Consider the following 23608-nt stretch of genomic DNA (forward strand, 5'->3'; position numbering starts at 1 on the left):
ACACCTCCTGTCTGCAGGAGGGCGTAGGCGTTCCGTTGCCTGAGGACCCTGCTGTGGCAGGCAGAGAATCCCTCAGCCAGCGCTGTGTGGGGCTGCACTCGCCACAGCTGCTGCCACTGTGTGCCATGGGATAAACAGCGGCTGGCGGCCACGCTCTCCCTGCAGAGCTCCCAAGTGCAGCGCTGTAAGCCTGAGGCGGCTTGACCCTACTGAGAGAGAGGGGGAAAAACCCGCTTTATAATTCAGCACAGCACTGTGTAACAGGACAGTCCTGTGACGCGCTGACATTTACTGTGTGACAGGTCAGTCCTGTGACGCGGTGACATTTACCACCCAGCCATGCTTCACTCCATTAAAGGCTGGGTTCCTAGTTAGTTCCCTTGCTCGTTTGCTTTTTTTTTTTGGCCCACAGAGAGATGCAATCCCTATGAGAAGCGAACACTTGCGTCCCATAGCTGCACTAAAACTCTTTATGTTTCACATACTCCATCTACACTGGTTTAGGAAGGCAATTTAATGCTGTTTCCATACTCCTAGACAACGAGGCGCACCCCACACCCCGGAATTCTGCCTTCTGGAATGGGCGGGGTTCAGGGCAGCGACGCCGCGCTCGCGCCCTGCGCCGGTCGGCGCGGGGAGTTGTGGGTGACGTAGTCCCTGCCCCGCCGCGGGCCCCGGGCGTACACGCTCCCAGGCGGCGCCGCGGCCCTTGCAAGGAACTGTGGGTGCTGTAGGAACGGCGCACGAGCCAATGGAAGGCGCCGTTTAGGAAGGAACCGCTGGCGCAACGGCCCTCGCGCAGACACGTGCGGCGCTATTTGCTAACGGGAGGGCGTGGCGGGCGAGCCGGACCTCCGCCGAGCCAATCGGAGCGGGCCATGTAGAGCCAGCCGTTCCCCGGGGTTGCGTGTGCTGCTGCCAGCGGCCCGTAGTCGGCCTTCAGCGCGGCCGCTGATTGGTGGCGGCGGCGCGCTGGGCGGGGCGAGAGAGCCGGAGTCGGGGGCGCTCGGCGCGGCCCCTCAGAGCCCAGCGGGATGGGGCGGTGGGCGCGCTGGGTGACCCTGCTGCTGTGCCTGGCCGCGCTGTCGGTCGGAGCGCTTCCCGCGGCCGGTAAGTACCGCGGCCCGCCTCCCTACGCCCCCCTGGGCCCGAGCTCTGCGGCGGCATTGCCCCCCGGGCCTGCGGCGGGGGACGGGGGCGCAGAGGTGTCTGTGCGGGTCCTGACGCCTGTAGCGGGGCGCGGGGGCGGCGGCAGCGGGGGAGGTGACCCGGTGCTCTCGCCGGGGCTTTGGGGTGCGTGGGGGCAGCGCCGACCTCGCCGGGGCGCTGAGGCGGCGGAGCGGAGCAGAGCGGGGGGAGCGGCGCTCCTGTCACCTGCGGGACCGCGGGTGGCGGGACCCGGCAGGCTCGGACTCGGCCTCACCGGCGCTGCTCCGTAGGCCTGGTAGGGGTGGGCGCATTGATCAGAGCGGTGCCTGCCTTTTGGCAGCTCGTTGGGAGCCCACTTCGTAGGGCTTGTACTGCTTAAGACCGAAATGAGGCGTTTTTTCTCCCTAGGACGCATTTTCTCCCTGAGGAGCTGATAATGCTGATTTCAGCCTTATTAGAACGCTTTTCTCACCTCGATACGTAGAAAACATTTATGCGTCCTGTTTTATGTCCCCATAATATTTTTTTCCCGTCCCTGTTTTGTTGTTATGCAGCTCGGGTTTTGTCTTTTGTCTGATTCTCATGTGTTGTCATCTACTTCCTTTCCTGGGGTTTCTACCTCCCACACCCTGCTTTCCACCATGGGCTGGTGGGGGGATGTGCAGTGCATTTATTTATAAAGCCAGAAGCCACTACCTTAACGACAGCCATATGCGGTGCTGCTGGGGATTTGCTTTTACACTGTTTCAGGAAAGTAACTTAACCTTTTCGCTAGAGGTAAGTTCAGTGCTTTGGGGTTCGTTTTCACATGTGTGCAGTAGGAAGTTGAACTTTAAAGTAATATTACTGGATTATATGTGCTTTGTAGGTCGCTTTATAAGCCAGCAGGGCACTTTTGAAGTTATGGAAAGAGTACACACAAGTTCTATGAAACCAGAGAGATGCAGCCAAACTTTGGAACTATATGCTCTCATTTATAGTGTATATGACAAAAAAAGCTAAGGTGAGATGGGGCTGTGAGTGTCAGATCTGTTGTGTACGTGGAAGTTAGGTGATAAGGGCTAGTCGGGTGTCCATCAGTGGCTGTGCTTCCATGCACCTCTCCTCCCTTGACTGTTAGTCCACTGTCACAAAGTTGTTTTGTGAGCATGAAGTTCTGATAGTTTAATTCAGCTTGTATAAGCAAAATATTTAGATTCAATTGAACTAATACACTTAATAAGCCATAGAAAGCACAGTACACGGATGTAGGGTTAGAAGCTGTTTACAAACTAAAATTGCTACTGTGATGTCAGACTGTTTACTGATGTCCACAGTTAATTAGGATAGGATGTTGGGAGTCCGTAATTTGGCAGAAAGCTGTGAGAGGAATACATTTCCTGCCCAGTTTTTGACAAGAATCGTGCTGAAAGTTGTCCTCATTTCATGCTTTGATTTCCCAGAGTAGCAGTGTGACTTTGTGTCTTTGAGACTGGTATAAGTCTTGGGACTGTGTATTAAATGCTTCCTTGAATGTCTATAATTGTTTCTAATGTCTGGTCTGCAAAGAGTCATCTGGGATGGGAGTATGGTGGGAGGGATTTTAAGAAGAATGAGTAAAAATGGTCCAAGCATGACATTTCCTAACTTTATGAAGAGTTTTTAATGAGGACTTTTTTTTTTAGTAGTGAATATTTTAAATTTAACTTGAGTATTTTAAATATAACTCTATTGTAATAAACTTCGTTTAAATCAATTTATTGAGAACTTGAGTTGAATGCAAGAAAATTCAAGCCTAAGGGAAGGGGCACTGTATTTTTTTAAACGTAATATTGCTGCAGATTATGAAGGCATTTAAAATGGGGACTGAGGAAAGACATTAAGAAGCACTGGCAAAAGTAGCTAAAAAATGCTAAGCGTGTGTGTGTTCTCCAGATGAAACTGGCTGTCTTCTGGTCACTGCAGGAGTGATGGCCTTCCCCTGCCGATCACTCATTAGGGACATTGAAAAAATCCTCCTTTTTGTGATTGCTGGTATTATTTGATTAGTGGGATTGTTTCCTCTTGTTCACTAACTAAGGGGTAAAAATCCTCTCATTCTGCCTGAAGAGAGGAAGTGATGCTTCCTCTGACTCCTACGTGTTCCATGGCTAACTTCAGCAACAGGCAGATGTTTTTATGCTGTCCCACCGACTGGTGGGACAAAGGAGCACACTCATATTCCTGTAGGGAACTTCAGTACCTGTTCTTCCATAGCACAGAGCTCAGTGGTTTTCCCTCACCTTTCTGTTTTTACTTACCTCATAGAAAAATATTCCCTAAACTCTTTGCTTTGTTGCCTGGCTGGGAATCTCAGTTCCTACTGAGGAACTCCTGGAGACTAAGCTCTGTAACCAGTTAGCCAGCAATTGCAAGGACACTGGAAAAAAGATTTTTATTCAGGGTGAGGGCTGACCTATATCTCAATCTTGTAGTTGAACTAAAATGAATATGTTGCACAGATTGTGACTGGGAACAATTTACTTGCTGCCAAGGATACTTTGGAACTATTCTTGCTGAATAGGTGCCACTTAAGGATTTTACTTAACTCACTGCATGTTTTAATGGGAATAGCATCTATGCTATTGAGTCTGTTTCTGTGCTGAATATATCAGTCGAAAAAATTGATGAGAAGCGGTTTGAGGTAATTTTTTCCTTTAGATTTTCTTCTTTCCTGCAAGAACTGGATAAGCAGAATTTGCTTCCTCTTTCAGTAGACATTGAAAGTCACTTGCAAAAAAAAGAACATTGAAAGAAATTGCCAGAAATGCTACAGAAAATCTCTCACGGGTGCTCTAAAGCAGTCACTACCAAACCATTTCTGTTCGTGCACCCCTCTCTGGAGAAAGATTTTTGAGCATGCGTTTTACATGTATTTTTTTGCAAGTTAAACATTCATATACTCTTGTCCTAACATGCTATGTGCCTCATAAGACATGCACAAAAACACAAGTGAAAGAAGAATGAAATAAAGGTGGAATGACGGCTGTATTAAGAAAAGTTTTATGTATTAACAGTCCAAAAGGTATGTTATTCCTGCAGCCCCGGTGGGTTGGCTGGCGTACTCCCTGAGATGAGCACACCACTGGGGAGATCCCTGCTCCCAGCAGAAGCCCACTGGTTGCTTTGTCACGGTGTTTGAGGCTTGAAGAGCTTGGCAAAAGCTAGAAGGAAACTGACAGCAATAATCAGTTAGGGATTCATCAGAGCTGGGGGAGACTGCTTCATTACTGAATTGTTGGCTGCTTCCTGAGTGTGGGTGACCGGTTTAACATTGAAACTAGTGGTGTTTCTTGTCTGGTAGTAGCAGCCCTTTAGGTTTGTGGGATGTCAGTTATCTGTTCTTCTAGCGCGGCAAAACTTTGGAACTGTTGCACTCCCTGAAGCTAATGACGTTATTGCTGAATCACACTGCATGGCTCTTCTGGTTTGTACCCTTCTCCCCTTAGTGCTCTCTTGAAAGCAGTAATTCCCACAAAATGGTAGGCGCTTTATCCAGCATATGGTAGGATCTTTTTCTTTAGCATAGGCTGCCAGAACACTTTTCCTATATTTACATAGCATGCTTGAACACTGGCCTTTCTAATTGAGGAAAAATTAATACTTCTTAAAGCTGATTTTAGTTGTATGTGAGCTGGTGGATGGTTGAAAAAAGATTTTGGTTCTGTGAAGTGCTTTAAAGTCCTAGCTGGGTGTGAGAGCACCCAGCAATGTCTACAGCTCATCACTGTTTATAAGGGAAGCATTCTGTACAACATTGTCAGCTGCACACTTGAGCCGCAGGTATCTTTGCCTACCTTTTCCTTTTAGTAGATCATTTTACTCCCTAACTTGTTTTACAAATTGTGAGATTGGCCTTTTAGAGGAGGTTTATGGAAATAGACAGCCTTGGTAACAGATCCAAATGGTATTAATAAAAAAAACTTATTTACTTTTTATAATTGAAGGGTGGAAAAACAAGCTAAACTATCAGCTTTAATCTCTGAAACAGGTGCATAAACATAACATCTGTGACTTCGTTCAATAGCTCAGCCTTGACTAATAAACTGTTCTTAGGCCCAGCTGTGACCTTTCATGGACCTTTCATTAACACTTTCAGAATAGTTTTAACAGTTTCATAGGAGTAAACACACTTCTGTAAGTGGGTGCATGTTAGTCAGCAGTTCTGTGAAACAACAAGGCTGTAAGTGATCCCTCCTTTAGTCATGCTCTTCATTATCTCTGCAACCTCATCTGCCTACCTTAGAAAAAGTCTCAAAGCTAAGAAAAATTAATATTTTGGTTTTGCTTTAGTGCCTTTTGGAACCACTGTGTGAAAACAATCATTCAACCACAACTTCTCAGTAACAAAGCTGGTTTCTTCAGAGAAAATTTAAATGATGCAATAGAATGGAAATAGGTTTATTTACTTTAGAAGAAGAAAGAGCAAACACTTAGTGAGCTCTAGCTGATGTTCCTCAGGTGTCTCTTGACTTTCAGTTTAGTAAACCTTTTGCATATGAAGTTACAATAGAATTGTTCTTTTATATGTGTGCATAGACAATATAACCTATTTATATTTATTTTTGTGTGGTCTTTTGACATAAAGTGAACCTACCACTGCCGATTGAAATCAGTTAGTGAAGCCTTCTCTGAAATGTTAGAAAGCTCTAGTGCTGTCAGGCATATAGGCTGGTTTAGTACGGACAAAAACAATCAATCTAGCTCTATAGCTGTCAAAAAAACCCAAACATATTACCTACTGCAATAGCAGGTACTTTATAAGTGCTTTGTATATATTAGAAGGAGCACACAAGCTACTGGATAGGCTACCCTTAGTTTTCCTGCGCTCCAGAAGCATGTCTGGATATCTTGACAAGCTCTGAAGTTTGTAGGTAGCCTTTGGTCTAGATCAAAGTTATTTAGGTAAATAGAATGTAATATGGGAAACATGGTAAATGACAGCTTCATTCATAATTTCAAAATAGAAACACCACCAAGTATCCTAAATGTATGTGTACTTTTACTGAATTTAAAGACCAATTGTCATATCATGATCTGGAGTGTCAAAGTTCAGTGGCAGAACTACTTATGATTTATTGCAATCACCCTTATCTGTTTGGTTCCTCAAGCTGCTAAGCCCTGAGGTCTCTGCCAAAAATGCAGCTAGCCTTGTTTGTCCTTATGCCTCATAGTGGTTTTGGTTTTTTTTTTTCCAAATTGGTGTTTGTTCTTATGCTGTCTTGGTTGCTCGTTGCAGGGTGTGTTTCATCTGGGGTGCCCTGCTGTCTCCACAAGTTTTTCTGAAGTGTTCTACACATTTTCATTTTCAGACCTGTAGAGTACAGCTGCTTACCCACATCAGCTGTTCTAGATCCTTTTTAGTTCCACAACTGCTGGCAGTCAAACTCTTTGAGCTTTACATCCTCTTCACCATCCTCAACAGGCTGTTATTTATATATCTCAGTTGTACTCATCTCATCACCATAGTTTTGCAGCTTCACTTACAAGTCTTCACATTTTTCCTTAATTTCTGTTATGCTGTTGCTGCTTAAAGTTGAATTCTCCCTCATCTTTTCACTTGTTCCAACCAAAGGTTGTACTTCAAGTAACAATATCGAATCTAGATTCCAGAAAGCAATTTCCAAGATTAACCCTTTCATTGCAAGGGTTATAGTAGTAGGCTTTGAAACATGACCCAATGAAGTGTCATGTTTGGAATTTGTTGCTTCAGAGATGGTTTATCTCTGGTAAGTCACTTTACTTGCATGAGAATAAAAATTGTGCAAGTTTTGTTTGCTGCTAAGTGCTTGCAGGAGTCAGCAGAATTCTATAAACTGTTGCAAGTGTTTGTGCAGGTAGCCTTTCATGGCTAACTGTAGCATACTAAATGTATCTCATGTACAGGGCATTCGTTTCTATCAGTTTAGACACCTTTTCCAGTCACAGTGCAGGTCTCCAGCCCATCTTTGCTTTGCCACTGCTACAGGGCATTGTGCACCCCAGAGCCTCAAAAAGGAGGATTTCTAACCTAGGAGGAGTTAGTGGCAGCTTTGTTAAGTGGTCTCTTTGTTTTGAGCTTTTATTTTAATGTGAGAGAGAGGGAGGCCTGTGGCATCTTTTTTCAAATGTAGGGAGGTCTGTTTGCTGAAATGAGGTGGTATCAGATACTGATGACTCTGAACAGTCACATCTCAGTGATGTTAATTTTATTCCCATCAAAATGATAGCACTGACCAAGTTGTTTGAAGCCCATTTTAGTTAAAGGAACAGAACAATTGCTGCAGAAAAAATTCAGAAAAACAATGATAAAGCTGTCATAAATAAGCTTTTCTAATTATCTTCACCTTTTTACACGTATTCCTTTAATGTCTGCCCAATAGCCTTTCTTGGTTGTCATTTCTTCCCCTTCCAGTCTTTCTAATCAAATATCATATAGCTTTTAGACAAGAAAGATGACAGTTAAACAAGACTTGCATCTCTTGAAGAGTATCTTAAAGACAAACTAATTCCACACAGTTTTGAAGAGAAACCTCTATATAAAGGTTTGAATATGCTGCTCAGGCAGAATGAATTGGCATTCTAAAAAGGACAACGTTTAATTATAAGCATGGGGGTATGAATACAACTTTCTGGTCACTACTGAAGCTGTTGGTACTAAGGCTGATTTGGTGACTAAACACCTTATGTTCCACAGTCCTTTTTCACTTCATGAATGCCTTTTTAAGTAGTTCACTTGGACTTGAACCATTCAGACTATATCTTGGGTTTAGAAAAAACACACTTTTTTCACTATGGAACACACTGTTGTGTTGGCATAATTTAAGGAAGAGAATCACCCCTGAAACATTTGATTCCTCCTCGTCACAGTTATAAGGCTTTTCTGAAGTGTATTAGTCAACTTAGTACACTAGAATATTTCAGAACTACGGTACAGCATTGTAAATAAAGCTTTGATTTTTGAGGTAGTTACTCATGGAAAAGCATTTTACTGACTTATAATGTCTCTTCTAGATGAAGAAGGAAATCAAGATGAATCACTGGAGTCAAAGGTGAGGAGATAAGTTTCTAGTCATTCTGATTTACCTGTGGAGTGAGAGCAAAGGTCTGAAATTCAGAACAATAATTTGATTTTAGATTTTAAGTTTTTCTGTAGTTCTTGCTGTCTCATTAATTTTTGTGTGCATCAGAGAAATTAATACTGGGTTACAAGTTGGAAATTTTTTTCTTTGAAGACCTGAAAGGGATACAGGCAATGAGAGCTGATAGAGGTAGCTCAGCTTAGTTTTGGTTTGACTGTTTAATTAATTAACTGTATCTTTTAAGAAGTTTTTAAATGGATTTTAAGCCAGCTGCTGCTTCTCTCTAATCTTCTAAATGATGTGGCTGCTTTCCTTCAGACTTTGTCTGCAGAGGACCAGGTAAAGGATCATTCCACAGGAACTCGAGTGGTCGCAGGTCAGATCTTCCTTGAATCTGGGAAATCAGACTCTCAATCAGAGAATGAAGAGAGCTTTCACAGTCAAGAAGAGGAAAAAGAGAATTCGCTGGAAGAGTTGAACTCTCTAGAAATGTCAAATCTATTAAATAAGGATTTGGAAGAAGCAGAAGTACAGAGTCCAGGTAACTGCTCACAGACTTTTGAACAAGTGGCAGCATAGATGAGTAACTCCAGCATGGGGGTGAACACAAACAGTAATTTTGAACATATAAAATAACAAGTGTCTTAACCTTTCTGCAATGGAGTGGTAATTGCTACCTTTTTCATTAGAAATAGCATCAAAATGTTTGAAAGGTACTGTAATTGAAATGAATAGTTATTTTCAGATGCATTTGAAGGAATTTTCTGTTTTTCTTACTGTTTCTGTCTTGCTGGTAAGCTTTAACCATCAAATAGAGAAGGCCCTGATTTCTTCAAATAGAAGTCAATTACAGATTCTGTGCTCTGTATGTGCACCAGCAATACAAAGAGAAATTTGCATCAGTCTTTTTCAATCCCATGGCTGTTTGCCTGGTGAGTCAGTTGACAGAAAAGGAACAAATAGTAATGTAAAGACAAGCTTCCTGGAACAGCATTGAGAGCCACAGGGCAGCATCTCAACTGCATGTTAACTTCAGGAAGTTTTTGAGTATAAGTAATATCTTATGTCTTGGGCCAAAATTTCCAGGAAATTCTAATATGGCTTTTTTATTACATAATGTTATGGTTTTTTGTTTTGCAGTTGGTAGTGGATAATACAAGATGGCACAGTTGAGTATCTTAACCTATGCAGCAGACTTTTCTTTTTTTACTTGTCCATAGAAAGTAAACCTTCAATATTACTGAAAAATACAGTTGTGTTGTACTAATGATAGTTGTCTTCTCAACTCATATTGAAATGTCAAAAGAAAGCAGAAGCTATGAAATGAGCTCTATCATGTAATGACTGGGTGTTTTCTAAGCTGTTTCCTTATTAGAGCAGAACTAATATCAGTTTGTGGAAACTCAGTAATAGGCTTAACCATTGCTGTATTGTTGTTTGATGCTGTGTTGTACAGGAAAAAAGTATGTAAAATCCACTAAATATCTTTCTGCCACAAAACAGTGAGCTAAGCACCATATTTAGTCAGTGCAGTCTATTTCAAAAGTGAACTTGAAGATACTTTTAATCTCATACAAAAATATATCCAACTGGCTTCTCAGAACTAAGGTTTTTAACTACCTATCAAACATACTACAAGTGACTTTCAAAAACCATAAGTTTGACTTGCACAGTTCTTGGAACATCTTGGGAATTAAATAAGCAGTGTGAATTGAGGGGTTTTTCATTTTAAAAAAGCAATTCTAAAAAAAAAGTATGTGTTTTATGTTAGGAGAGAGAAGTGCTAAAGGACAGCTTTACAAACGCTTTTACTGAGCATCTATCTGAAGTACAGATGTTACACTCCAGATGAGCTGCTGGTGACAGGACTGCATTAAGGGACATAAAAGCTTTTCTAAAAACAGTTTAGCTACTGTGTGTGGTCACAACATTGCATGGAACAAAAGTATATCCTGAAAATTTCCATATATGTTTTATAGGATATAGAAGAAAAACATCACTTATTTAGAATTAGTGCAAGTAAAGGTTTTAAGTTCCTAAGAAAGTTTTCCTGCTCTCTTGTGATGAGTGATGAGATCGTGTGTAAAGAAAATTATATTTCTTTAGTTATTGCTATTTTGTGTTTTAGAGTTTTATAACACTGAAGTTCCATACTAACAGTTTTTGCTGAAAATTGCTCACAAGTTTATAAAGAGCTGGCAATTCCTGTTGCACTTACTTTCCTTATTTGGAAGAATCTTACCGTAATATTGCCAGTACTTATAAGTAATCTATAATTGGTTTCCTGCAGCTTAAAGTATGAAACAAGACATATGTAAATTAGGACAAATACAATTAAATACCGTGTATTTTATTCAGAGATAGTAAAGAGGGAAATTGCTTCTGGACCATTTGGATTGACAAAAACTAATTTATCCTCTGGGTAATTTGTTTGCCTCACTTAGTATTTATCAATGTCTAAGCACATAAATAACTGTTGTGAACATTAACCTGTGATTGCATTGCTGTGTTGCTCTTGGGATTAGTCTCTATTATTATTTGGGAACAAAAACAGCATTATGGTTGAATTTAGAATTTAAAAAATGCAAAGAGGGGTGCATTGGGGCAGAGTAATTTCGTAACTTTAGTATGCAGCTACATCTCATGCAGAGCCTCTGTAAAACTGCTTTCCACACAGGAGACAAGGTACAAAACAGTACAAATAAAACCAAGAGTTCTCAAGGAGTGCTCCTGGACTTGGAGCTTGTTCAAAGGACAGTGGTGAGAGTTCCCATAAGTTGTAGTTACATGAACCCTTAGCAGGAGCTTGTATATTACTTTGTAGGTAACAAATGTCTGAAATTATTCCGGGCTAGTTGCATATTAACACATGATTTTTGAGCGCAGTTACTGAAAATAAGAGTTTCTCTCTTCTGATGTAATTAACTTGGAGTGATGTGGTGGAACCTGTGTCAAGTTACGAAGAGCAGTTTGAACAAGTCCAGCTATACCTGAAGACTTTCTTTTGCTTCAAAAAATCAGCATGAAATATTTGAATTAGTATAGTCTTTAGACCTTTCAATTATAAACCCTCAAAGAACTAATTTTCTCTGTAACTACAAAAATTAGAGTTAACTTGAAAAAACTCTATAATTGACATTGTCAGTTGCATGATTTTGCAAATGTTTTCAAATTAAGCTGAACCCAACTGTTTGATTTAGCTTAGTGAAAGAGGAAAGCTTTTATAAAAGTCGAACTGAAATAATTCCATCTTGAAAACCTAGAGAGAGAATTCTTAGTCTTCATAGAAGATTGATTTTTATTTTAAAATATTGTGATATTGGAATCAGTAACATTTGAAGTTTTAGTGCATGAGAAATGATAAATTGTGTTGTTCAAAGCCATTTTGAATGCATCTAAATATATTGGCAAAATGAAATAATGATTTTAATCTTAGTATTTTCAGGAGTAGAAAATTACCAAACTCATAGTGGTGAGAATCCTTTCATCTACATCATAGTGATTTCACTTAAATCTTTTCATATAGTTGTGTGTTCAAGCGTACTCCCTGCTGATACTCCAGTACTTTCAATATAGCATTTTGTCATGTGTGGTGTTGTGTCGTGATTGTGCCTAAAATCAACATAGGAGCACTTTTCTGTTTGTAACATATGATTTAAATTTAGGAATAAAGGAGAGTAATTGCTGAGTGTGTCTTTTCAGTTTTGACAGCTATTGGAGGCACTGCAGATGGTGAACCTTGCCACTTTCCATTTTTGTTTATGGAGAAGGAATATGCAGAGTGCACTGCCGATGGGCGGGAAGATGGCAGGCTGTGGTGTGCAACAACCTATGATTACAAGAAAGATCAGAAGTGGGGCTTCTGTGAATGTAAGCAACCTTTTGGCTTGTTCTTGTTCAAGGAATGCTTTTTTAGGTTCGTGTTTCCAGTCCTCTTAATGCTCTTGATTTCAGGATGGCCACTTAATACCATAATAAACAGTAGTTATAAAGGCAAAGTTTTCATGATGGAAGACGTTTTAAAAAATGCCAATTCCCAGACCTGATTTGGAAATTGTGCAATGGAGGCATCTATAAAACTGTTTCTGAGGCTGTAGGAGGATAGAGGTTTGACAGTGTTGCCCATTATACTTCCTGATTTGTTGCACAAAGGCAACCCTTCTCTAGGAAATGTCCTTCTGAAGGAGCAACCTGCACAGCTTGCTTTTGAGCAAGGAATAAAAAGAACATTTTATCAGCAAGCTTATGCATGAGACATCACACAAGAAGAAATCATCTGCTAATATACCAAACACATCCATTAGAGAGCCTTTTGTAATCACTTTGTTTGTCTTCAAAAGCAAGTTTCTGGCTGTACTTACCCTTTAGAATGAAAAGGAATTTTGAGAGGATAGTCTTCAGTGGTATAATTTGAGTTCTTAATGTACACTTTTTTTTTTTTTAGCTGAAGAGCAATCTAATAAGAGAAGGCAGATGCAAGAAGCTGAGGATGTATATCAGATTGGAATGAAAATCCTTAATGAAAGTAGTAAAAAGGCTCAGAAGAAAGTGTAAGTATACCTCATCTGCCCCCACAGGAGAAGGATGATATGGCTGGTCACTTTTGCTTAACTCAAAGAACTTGAATGAGCTGTCCAGAGATTTTGAGCTTTATTGGACTCAACATCAAACCATGCAGTGATAGAAGAGAGATAGTAAATACAGGGTATTTAGAAAAAAAATTATGCCTGCATTCCTTTGAATGCAGTAAAAATTGTGTAAGATTAATTTCTGGAGAGTGGGTGTCATCAAAACATTGACTTAATGCAAGGTGATGCTGCAGTTCTCTAGCTCCAGTTGATAGATGGCAACTGGCCAGGAAAAAAACTGAGAATGTGTTATGAGATAATTGCCCTTTTCACATGCTTCTTGCAGTCTGGTTCTCATTCTGCTTCAAAGATTAAGTGGGAAAAATTGGCATCTCTTGTCCTGCTCTGTTTTTTCTCCTGCTTTCTGATGGTTTTGGTCACCATAAAAATAGTATTAAACTTAAAATTAACAAATCATTATAATTCTAATGATTAATTTTCATAGAAAGAAGAGGGTAATGCTTGTAGACAAATAAAACAATTAGAAATTAGTGTTCTGTTCATTCTACTTTATTTTCTGAAGGCATCCAATTACTGATTAAATAGCTCTGGACTTACCACTGTAATTTAGAGTTGCTATGTTAATTTAGATCTTCCTCCTATTCATGTTGACAAGTTCCTCAGTAAGTGGTGACTTCTGCTGATTAATATGTGAGGACTATAGCTATTTTAGATTAATTTGTGGGAATAAGGGAGTGTATTTCTACTTTGTCAGGGAAAGTGAGGAACATCTAAAGTTGTTTGCACCTTGGCAAAGACAAAGAGAGGCAATGCCTTTTGGTTTCTGAGTAGCATTTTTAGAATAAAATAGTGTAAGAATTCTAAAACAATATTAGGTATTAGTTCTCTTGTACACCTTAAACTTTCTTAGAAGATGAACTTCTCTGAGGAACCAGGTATGTCTCAGTCTGTCCTAAAGAACAAGAACATGCCTGGGAATTGAAAGGAGGAGAGGTAAATGAAAATCTTGCAGTGCTCTCAAAGGTCCCTGAGGCTAAGCTGGGGCAGGCTTGCTGATACTGTGTAACCCTGTGTGTAAGGTTAGGAGGTTTTTAATTGCTGTGAAATTACTTTGAAGGGCTACCAGTTCTGAGAGTGGAATAGAAAGAGAAGTATCCAGAGATCCCCCTGTTTGTTAGCATGACTTTTTCAGCACAGAATTGATCACATATTCTGTTATCTTGGGCCCAAGGCTTGGTGTTTTCACTGGAGTGGTTTTGTACTCAGATTGTAGAGAATACATCGTCTTTTTCAGGCTGCTTCTCTTTACTGTGATATACAAGACTGTTACAGGAGTGGTTCTACTGGACACCTAGTACAGAAGTAAAAATTGTTGCTACAAAATTATCATTTGAGCTTACATTTCTTGTATGTCTTAGAGGAGAGGAAATGCATACTGCTTTGCCTATGGAGTAGAGCAAACATTAAAATTCAGCTTGTCCATTAACTAAATCATGTGTTGTTGCTTATGTTGATGATTTGTAGCTGGAACAAACGATTGTAGGTAGATGCATTTTTGGAAAATAAAAGCTAAAACAGAGGAACAAAACCCTCTCCAGAATCTTCAGGTTTATAAATGGAATTTGCTACATTGCTCCAAGTTGACAAAGAAATTGTTTTCTCTTAAGAGCATATCAGTATCTTCTGAAAGCAGCTGACATGAATCATACCAAGGCCATGGAGAAAGTGTCTTATGCTTTGTTGTTTGGGGATTACCTGAAGCAGAACATCCAGTCATCAAAAGAACTATTTGAAAAACTAACGGAAGAGGGTTCTCCTAAAGGACAAATGGTATGTATATCCTTAGATCCTACAGATGCTCCTATAGGTTTATAAATGAAATAATATAATATATAAATACAGTGTTTTAGATTGTACTTCCTCTAGGGTGCTTTTATAGATGGCACCTGTACCCTCAAAGTAAGCACAAACACATCTTCTGTTTGAGTTTTAAAATGCTCAACTACCAGTAATATGAGATGGTGCTGGTCTTTTAAATTTTTTCCCCTGTTACATGACTGACAACATTGGATGTAGAAGTCAAAAAAACAAGTATGTGTAGGTGACTCCAGCCAACAAACCTTCTGAAACTGTACTTTTTATGTGTTTTTTTGTGCAGTGTTGTGACTTTTTATTTGCAGTTTTATCTGAGATGACACCAGTTTATAATCTAGGAAATAAAAACTCCTAGGAAACTTGACATGTATTTAGTGGATTGGGACTTGCTTTGTCCCTGTGGCTTTGAACACAGAATTATTCATGCTTACTGTTACAAAATGTCATAAAATATGAGTGTTAATGATTTTAATATCCCCATACCTGCATATACTTATTGTTTAGTTATCACTTGTTTTGGAAATGTTAGCTTCTTAAGGAGCTATTAACTTTCTCTTCTCTTTGGCTACCAAATCTACAGCTGTTCCCTGTTTAATGGTGGAGTATCTATTTACCATAGAAAGTAGGAGCATGTTTTCTCTACAGACTTTATCTCTCAGTGATGAACTTGACTTTTATTGATCTAAAATTCAATACTGTCTGCATGAGATAATTTTTGTGTATGCTTTCAGATAGCCTAGAATAGTTGTAGAACACTGAAACATAGACATCTTTACTTATACACTAGTTCTGTGCTACTAGTTTCTATTCTGAGCTACCAGCTGTAACAGGTGTGATAGGTAGATCAATAACTATGTAAATCTTAAGAACAAAAATAACTTCTGAAAGAACATCAGATAAATAGCTCAGAGCATTCTGATTGTTTATATTTATAGTTGCAAGTAACCAGTGGTGGAGCAGATGCAAAACTGTGGATTTATAAGATCTGTCAATCAAACAGTACGAGTCTTCTGTGCAAGGCTGTGGTTCACAGATGTTTACACTGGTGTCTGAGGCAAACTGGGTACATGAATAACCTGACAGATACTGCTTAGCTTCACTAGAGGGTCTTTAGACTGGGATACTTTGACTGTTTGGGACCTTTGGATCTACACTTGATATTCTGGGAAGTAGTAGTTTGCTCCTTGCATTTGATTCACTTGTCTGAATTCTGGTGAAACACTAATTTATGTTAGCATCCTAAGCAACTGAATGATTTTGAAACTTCATACTTGGAAAGGGGCAGGGAAGAGCATACATATAGGCAGACCAAACTGAAGGTAGAGCTTGGCATACTCTTTGCAGCTTTGAATCTCTGTGCCCATGTATTCCAGGAGAATTAATCTGTGGTTTTTTAAAATGTGTGCTTTTGTATTTCTAGGCACTTGGATTTCTGTATGCGTCTGGCCTAGGAGTCAATTCGAGTCAAGCTAAGGTAATTTAGAAATTTTCAGTGTGTGGTCCTTTGTTTTCTCTTGGAGGCTGATGTTAAATAACGAATTATTTTTATTTTAAGGCCCTGGTGTATTACACTTTTGGAGCTCTAGGAGGAAATCTGATCGCTCATATGATCTTGGTAAGTAACATGGTTAATAACTTTAAACATGCAAGAGTGTTTTTGTACTTCTGCGTTTTCAGTGTTAAGATTTTCTTTCATATGAATACCCCATCCAAATACTACATCATTTTGCTTGCATTGAGTGGGCAGTAGTATCTTCCCCATTATTCTTTTTTAATTCAAGGATGAGTCTGCTCATTTTAAGCTATGCACCACTATGAATTTAGATGGAATTTGTATGTTTAAATCTCTTGACTAAAATCAGAATTATCAGACTTAAAATTTTTGTAATCAAATGAGAACTATGAAAGAGATTACAGAAAATGCTGTTTTAGTCAGTATTGTGGTATTTAAGACCAAGTGCAGTATGTAAATAAAAGGCTTTACAGGTTCACTCTTAAGCATCATTCTACTTATTTGCTTTTTCTTGAGTACTATCTGAACTATACTGGCCATGTTTAACCTTTAATAGTGTCAGTCATTGGTTTTTTTATGTAGCTACAAAGGACTCGTGGCCTTTGTCCAGCCTATTGTCTTGTCAAATCTTGATCAAGTAATGTGAAAGAAGTTTGTAACATTGCAGGCAGTGTATTCTCAAGTAATTGATAGTCCCATATTTGTCATTTCCTTTCTAGGGTTACCGGTACTGGGCCGGGATAGGAGTCCTTCAGAGCTGTGAATCTGCTCTCACTCACTACCGACTTGTAGCTAATCACGGTAACAACTTTTTCCTGGGGTAACATTCTTGACCTTCTGTGTCCTTCTTCACCCTTCAACTAGAAGATACTAAAGTACTTCCAGAGCTAATAGTATAAATAGAGAATTTCTGATATTAAACAAGTTATGGCTCTGCATTATGATATGCTATTTTTATCTGTATTGAAATGTCTTGGAGGGTACCAAAGTAATTAATTCTTTCTTGAGTAACAGCTTGAAGCTCTGTAGGCATCTGGTTTTACTAAGTTATGGTGTAACTTCTGTATTGAAAAAAACTGTCTGAAAATTTGTCTCATCTGTTTTCCAGTTGCTAGTGACATTTCCTTGACTGGTGGCACAGTGGTTCAGCGAATTCGCTTAGCAGATGAAGTAGAAAATCCAGGAATGGCAAGTGGTATGCTAGAAGAAGACTTGATCCAGTATTATCAGTTTTTAGCAGAGAAGGGAGATGTACAAGCACAGGTAAGATTCAGTTCCCCTGATGACATTGGGACATTTTCAAGAATTACAGGAACAGCTTTATGAAATATGGAAAGACATTGGCACTTTAGTGTTCTCTTCATCCAAAATCAAGCTGTTTCCTGTTTCTCCCTTAGTTTTTATGTGAAGGACTTATGTTTTAGTGTGTTTAAGGTAGAACTTCGACAGAAAATGCAAACTTTTTTGAAAACAACTTTAGCATCTTAGGAATGAGATCTTGGTTTTCACTAGAAGCCAGCCAGACTCTTTCAAGAATAAGTTCAGATGTTGTGCAGGAAGGCTAGATCAAAATATGGGCCTTGACAAGGGATTTCAATTTCTCACTGGTCCTGCTCTTGCATGACTTCTGCATGCTGCAGACTGGGTCTCTTCTACACACAGTCCAGGAGGGGAGGATGCTAACAGAGGCAAATTGTCCCAAGCCAACCTGGTCATGTATCACTTAACACTTAGGTAGGCAGGATTCAAATGAACAGTTACTACTTTACATCTAGGACAGTATGGTGCTTCTGTCTAGGATAAATTTCCATTTAGGCTAGTGTGAAAAAGTAGGAACTGTACTGTAGTTATTGAATCAAATCTGTGCCTTCAAACTTTGTGGCATCTTTAACTCTCCTATTGTGTACCTTTGTGCATGTAATTAGCTCACCTGTATCTGTATTGCTAGAAAACGAAGTCCCAAGGGAAAAGTGATTTATTTACAATGTAAATTTATTTTAGGTTGGCCTTGGACAGTTGCACTTGCATGGGGGAAGAGGAGTAGAGCAAAATCATCAGGTACCTTTTCTCTATATCTCTGATGCATATTATGCTAGGCAGAGGGGGAGAAAATGACTGAGAAAGTGGTGCAAACGTGTGTAAGTACCACTGTGTGGTATGTAACAATTTCAGTAGCCTTGTTCAATAAAAATCTTTATGGGACTAGAAGATGGAACTGATTTTTTTACATAACTAGTTTAAGATTAACCATCTTAAAAATGAGAATGTCAAAAGTAAAGCCTTATCAAGTAGTACTGGAGCTGGCTGAGCTTTTGTAAATGTGGTACAAACTTCATGATGCATTGGGCCTGCATTAGTGATGATAGTGAAGTTGGTGGCTTGCAAGAACATTTTGCTTCTGTAGACAAAACACTAACTTTAAATACTAAAGATATTAAGTGTGCATAGAAAATAGAACTTGTGCAGATGTAAGGCAAGCTGGTTACCTTGATTATGGAAGTTAAAATAGCTAACCTCATCTTGAACTATATATGGAAAAATTGAGAGCTAAGGATGTGTAGTCCTGAATACAGGAATTATTTATTAGTCATCATATTTAAAATACTTCCAGATGACTGTTTTAGGAGGGTTCAGAGATGATAGTGAGTGGTCAGAAGGAGTATAACCAATTTCTGTGTAAAAGTAGAATAGGAATTGGCCCATCTCGCCTATTCTAAATAGGATTTGATGCTACCATAAGAAAGTAAGATTTACCTGTGTAGCTATTAACATAGCATAGTAACAGTTACAGTTTGTTGGGTTTTTCCTCTTCAGTTTTTTGGAATACACTGGTTAGAGGGATTGCTGCTTAATATTTCAATTATATAAGCGAAAAACCCTGTCACATATATTAAATTAGGTGGGATTGGTAACTTTACTCCCAGAAGAATGTGGTAATCTGGCAAACAAATCTACCTGCCTCTACTCCATTTGCAAGAAAAGTTACTCAAATCATAGTGATGGTGATTAAAACACTTGCTTTCTTTTCTACAGCGAGCATTTGAATACTTCAATCAAGCAGCCAATGCTGGCAATTCCCATGCTATGGCCTTTCTAGGAAAGGTAAGATACAAATACTCTCAAAAGTAAGAAAACTGCCTTGCAGTGAAAAATAGAAAATGTTTCCTACTTTCTGCTATCTGTCAATCTAAAACTTGAATTCTGCAATCTAAGGATTGCAGTTTAGCTCCTGTTTTGAATTTTTCTGCAAGATTTGAGTGTTGTAGTGTCTTATGTCTTGTCTAAGTTTTCCTTTACTTTAGGATTTTGGAGGGTTTTTTAATAGTGCCTGAACCAGGGTTTTGGTGGTTTTTTTAATCAAATAATTAAATATTTGTATGTCCTTTTTCTGTAGTGGAATTCAAAACTCTAAATAGGAAACTATTCTTTTCCACACAATGTGTAGGGGAAAACTATGCTTCTCAAAACTTTGCCCATCAGGAAATACTAAGTTGTGAAGGAAATGGGAAGGAAATTCTTCCAGTTTCATTCTGTGTAGAGAATTGAGGCATCTGAGTCAGAAATGACAATAGGGCTGTACTTATTTTGCACTAAAGCTTGAATCTCTCTGCAGGGTGGGCCTTTGTTTCAGTTATATCAGATTTAAGGGTTTTTTGTCTAAGGGCAGATCTTACCTGACCAGTTTGGTTGCCTTTTGTGATGGAGTGAAAACAATGGTCAGCAAGGGAAGAATGTCTGATATCAGCTATTTAGATTTCTGTAAGGCCTTTGGCATGGTCCTGTGCAACATCCTGGTCTTCAAATTGGAGAGACGTGGATTGGAAGGGTGGAATATCTGGGGAATAAGGAATTGGCTGGATGGATATAGCCAGAGAGTTGTGATTAATGGCTCTATGTCCAGGTGGAGGCCAGTGACAAGTGGGGTCCCTCAGGGCTCTGTTCTGGGTCCAGTGCTCTCTAATACCTTCACCAGTGGCACACACAGTGCGATCAAGAGTAGCCTCTGCAAGAACTGCCACCAAGCTGAGCAGTGCAGTGACACAACAGAAGGATGGGAGGCCACCCAAGGGGACCTGGGCAAACCTGAGATGTGGGTCCATGAGAACTTCGTGAAGCTCCATAAGTGCAAATGGGAGGGCTGTACAAATACTGGTGCGGACTGGGAGATGAGCTTACTGAGAGCAGCCTTATGAAGGACTCGGGGGATCTCATGGGTGAAAAGCTGGACATGACCCAGCAATGTGCACTTGCAGCCCAAAAGGCAAACATCATCCTGGCCTGCATCAAAAGAGGAGTGGCCAACAGGCTGAGGGAGGCAATTCTCCCCCTCTACTCTGCCCTTGTGAGACCCCACCTGGAGTACTTGGTCCAGGTGTGCAGTCCTCAGCACAGGAAAGACATGGACCTGTTGGAGTGAATACAGAGAATCAAGATGATCAGAGGGATGGAGCACTTTCCAATGCAATCAGGCTGAGACAGCTGGGGATTTTCAGCCTGGAGAAGAGAAGGCTCCAGAGAGACCTCACTGCAACCTTCCAATACCTAAAGGGATCTTACAAAAAAGAGGGAGAGCAACATTTTGCACAACAGGACAAGGGGGGATAGTTTTAAACTAAATGAGGAGAGATTTAGGCTGAGTTAACATTCAGAGCCAAAGCTCTTTATTCAGAGGGTGGTGAGGCAGTGGAATGGGTTGCCCAGAGAAGTTGTGGGTGTCCCATCCCTGGAGGTGTTCAAGGTCAGTCGTTTGGGCCCTCAGCAACGTAGTCTAGTGGCTAGCATCCCTGCCCATGGCATGGTAGTTGGATCTAGATGATCTTTAACCCAATCTGTTGTATGATTTTTAATTTAAAGCACAATTGGCAGACTGCTGGCAGTGATCATAGTGCACTACTGCTTTGAAGGGTATTTAGGTCACTTGTCTGAGATCTGGGTTGCAGACTACCTTCAGCCTGTGAGGAGCTAAATCCTTATTACTCCGTTTGAGTACCTTCTAAGGTTAGGCTACAGTAAGCACCAGCTCTAGATCATCTTTTTCAGGCTGTCATTGTAGTAGAGGATTCAAAATTAATATCCTTAAAGCCTAAAAAAATAGCATAATATGCTGTTCAAGGCACCTGACAGAAGAGATTGCAGTTCCTGCTTTCTCTATTGGTTGTTCTATCACTAGTTATTGTTGAAGTTAACTGTTTAGTAACCAATTTTTGCTTTGTTTTTGCAAATACAGTTTGATTTCCAATACAGTTTGATTTCCACTGGTCTCAAGATTTTTTCTTGATTGTGTGTTTTTCACTGCGCATTAGGAGAAATTAAAAATGAAGGGTATTGTCCTGAAAAAAATTAATTTTATGGACAATTAATTTCCATCCACAAGTTAAACTCTGAGTTTTACAGCAGAGATGTATTTTCTGCTTCTGGACAAGTTTTAATGATTTTTCAGTATTGTGATGGAATAATTTAAGTACAGTAACTCCCTCTCAATATGAAAAGTGAGGATGCTTCATGGTCTTCATGCTAAACTGAGTACTTGGGCTGTTCTTCAGTAATGGATTTCTCTTTCAGATGTATTCTGAAGGAAGTGATGTTGTACCCCAGAGCAATGAAACAGCCCTTCAGTATTTCAAGAAAGCTGCTGATATGGTATGATTACTTGTAAGGTGAAACTACAACATGTGCACTAAGTTGATAAGCTCTGAAATGCTGCAAATGCTTCATGTGCTCTTCCATGACAGAGGCAGACACCTATTCCCAGCTCCTCTCCCAGATGAAGTAGCCCATAATCTTGCTTGCCTAAGATGTCAAAAACAACTCTGGCCATGGTGCTTCATAAAGCTCTGTTCAGCATAAGGAGTCTAGCTCTCATGAATAAAGTCTGACTCTATTTCATAATTATGAAATACTGTCCACCTAAATAGTCTGCAATTCTGTGAAGTGCTAGTGTTTGTTAATTTGAAATTGTCCTGTCACAGGAATTTACAGTGCTTCTGTTAAGTGAATATGTAATAGTTTTATACTTCTCGTCTCATTGGACTGTTTCCTCTTTGGGATGATGTTTTTTGATCATGTTAATCCCTTGTATCTGTCTGTGATATATACCTTATGGTAGTGTTTGTGCAATTAAAGCACTCCAAGAAAGGTGTTCAGCATGTGAAACACAATAGATTAAGTTCTGAAGAAACTGTTGGAAGATAAGTACCTTCATGGTTCTTATATTCCACACCCTGAATGCTGTTCCCCAACTCTGTGCTAAAGTGAGGATCTCTCAATGTGTTCACCCTGCATTGACTGAAACTTTCTGATGTGTCCCATTGCCTGTCCTGGCACTGAAGTAGTGCCTGGTGCCTGCTTTTGCATGGGCAGTGGTTAGCAATGTAGCCCACAGGACAGCCACCACTTCACCCTTAACATGGGTTCTTAGAGTTCCTGGAGTTGTTTTGGGAACTTCTGTAGCACCCAAAACATTTTGAAGTTGGAAAGACTAAAGATAAGTAAACTATTAATGTCCCATCTTTCTAAGGTTGTGTTCTACATCTTGTATGACACTGTAAATGTGCACAGTAAACTTTCATAAATAATATTGAAAGCTTTTCCCTGTTGATCAGCTGTGTAGTTACTGAATAAAAGTTACTGTAAATGCTGTTTCCTCCCTAAATAAGTGTTACTAGGAGCAAAAAATTTTCTGTTGAGTACTGTATGTTTTCATTATGTTTAAGACATACCAGATTTGAAAAACATAGATGTAGGTTTTGCCTCTCTTTTCAGAAGTCCTTTTCTGTGTTTTCAGGGTAATCCAGTTGGACAGAGTGGATTAGGAATGGCTTACCTCTATGGAAGAGGTGTTCCAGTGGTAAGCTTTTGACGGTCGTCTTTCTAATCATAGGTGTTTGAGTGATTTTTGTTGTCAACAGATTTTTTTTTTTCTGGAGGGAAGTACTGTGGAAAGCTTAATTGTGAAGATTTCTGTTATGTTGAAAATTCCTTGAGGAAATCTGTAATGTAAAAAAAATGCACCATGGAATTGGCAGCTATGAAAGAAACATCCTGATTTTGCTCTCAGAAGCTTGAAAATGTTGCTTAAGCTGTTAGAAATGCATAGAAGTGCGCATTTTAACAGGAGATTTGAGCTTGTCTCTGATTTTCTTGTGAAAAAAAACCCCAAATCCTAACTGTCCCCATTTTGTGACTCTTGTGGGAGTGGAAGAACACTGAAGCTTTTAATTAGTTCATTTGCTTTATTGCATTTCCCACAGGAAGGTTTCTTGTCAAATGTTTTATATTTAGCTATGCAAACAGATACTCAAAATTTGAAGTAGCCCAAAGTTGAGGAAATAAGTGTTCCAGAACCAGAACAGAGCTTTATTCTGTTAAGCATAACTGTTCATAGCAATGCTGTAGGTGGATAC

At 39.7% G+C, this 23608-nt stretch overlaps 1 protein-coding gene across 1 annotated transcript in view; it reads left to right on the forward strand.

Annotated features, from left to right (window-relative positions):
* Nucleotides 1-913: 913 nt before the first annotated feature.
* Nucleotides 914-23608, forward strand: part of SEL1L (SEL1L adaptor subunit of SYVN1 ubiquitin ligase) — a 32970-nt gene continuing 10275 nt past the window's right edge. Inside the window, exons 1-14 of the mRNA XM_005479734.2 lie at nucleotides 914-1110; nucleotides 8161-8198; nucleotides 8547-8769; nucleotides 11931-12098; nucleotides 12673-12778; nucleotides 14485-14647; nucleotides 16113-16166; nucleotides 16248-16307; nucleotides 16925-17006; nucleotides 17314-17468; nucleotides 18207-18263; nucleotides 19239-19307; nucleotides 21768-21845; nucleotides 22990-23052. Coding sequence (XP_005479791.2) covers nucleotides 1035-1110; nucleotides 8161-8198; nucleotides 8547-8769; nucleotides 11931-12098; nucleotides 12673-12778; nucleotides 14485-14647; nucleotides 16113-16166; nucleotides 16248-16307; nucleotides 16925-17006; nucleotides 17314-17468; nucleotides 18207-18263; nucleotides 19239-19307; nucleotides 21768-21845; nucleotides 22990-23052 — 1392 coding nt within the window. The 5' untranslated portion in view covers nucleotides 914-1034. The remainder of the gene's footprint in view (nucleotides 1111-8160; nucleotides 8199-8546; nucleotides 8770-11930; nucleotides 12099-12672; nucleotides 12779-14484; nucleotides 14648-16112; nucleotides 16167-16247; nucleotides 16308-16924; nucleotides 17007-17313; nucleotides 17469-18206; nucleotides 18264-19238; nucleotides 19308-21767; nucleotides 21846-22989; nucleotides 23053-23608) is intronic.

This window comes from Zonotrichia albicollis, chromosome 6 (assembly GCF_047830755.1).
Source record: "Zonotrichia albicollis isolate bZonAlb1 chromosome 6, bZonAlb1.hap1, whole genome shotgun sequence".
Classification (NCBI taxonomy): Eukaryota; Metazoa; Chordata; class Aves; order Passeriformes; family Passerellidae; genus Zonotrichia; species Zonotrichia albicollis.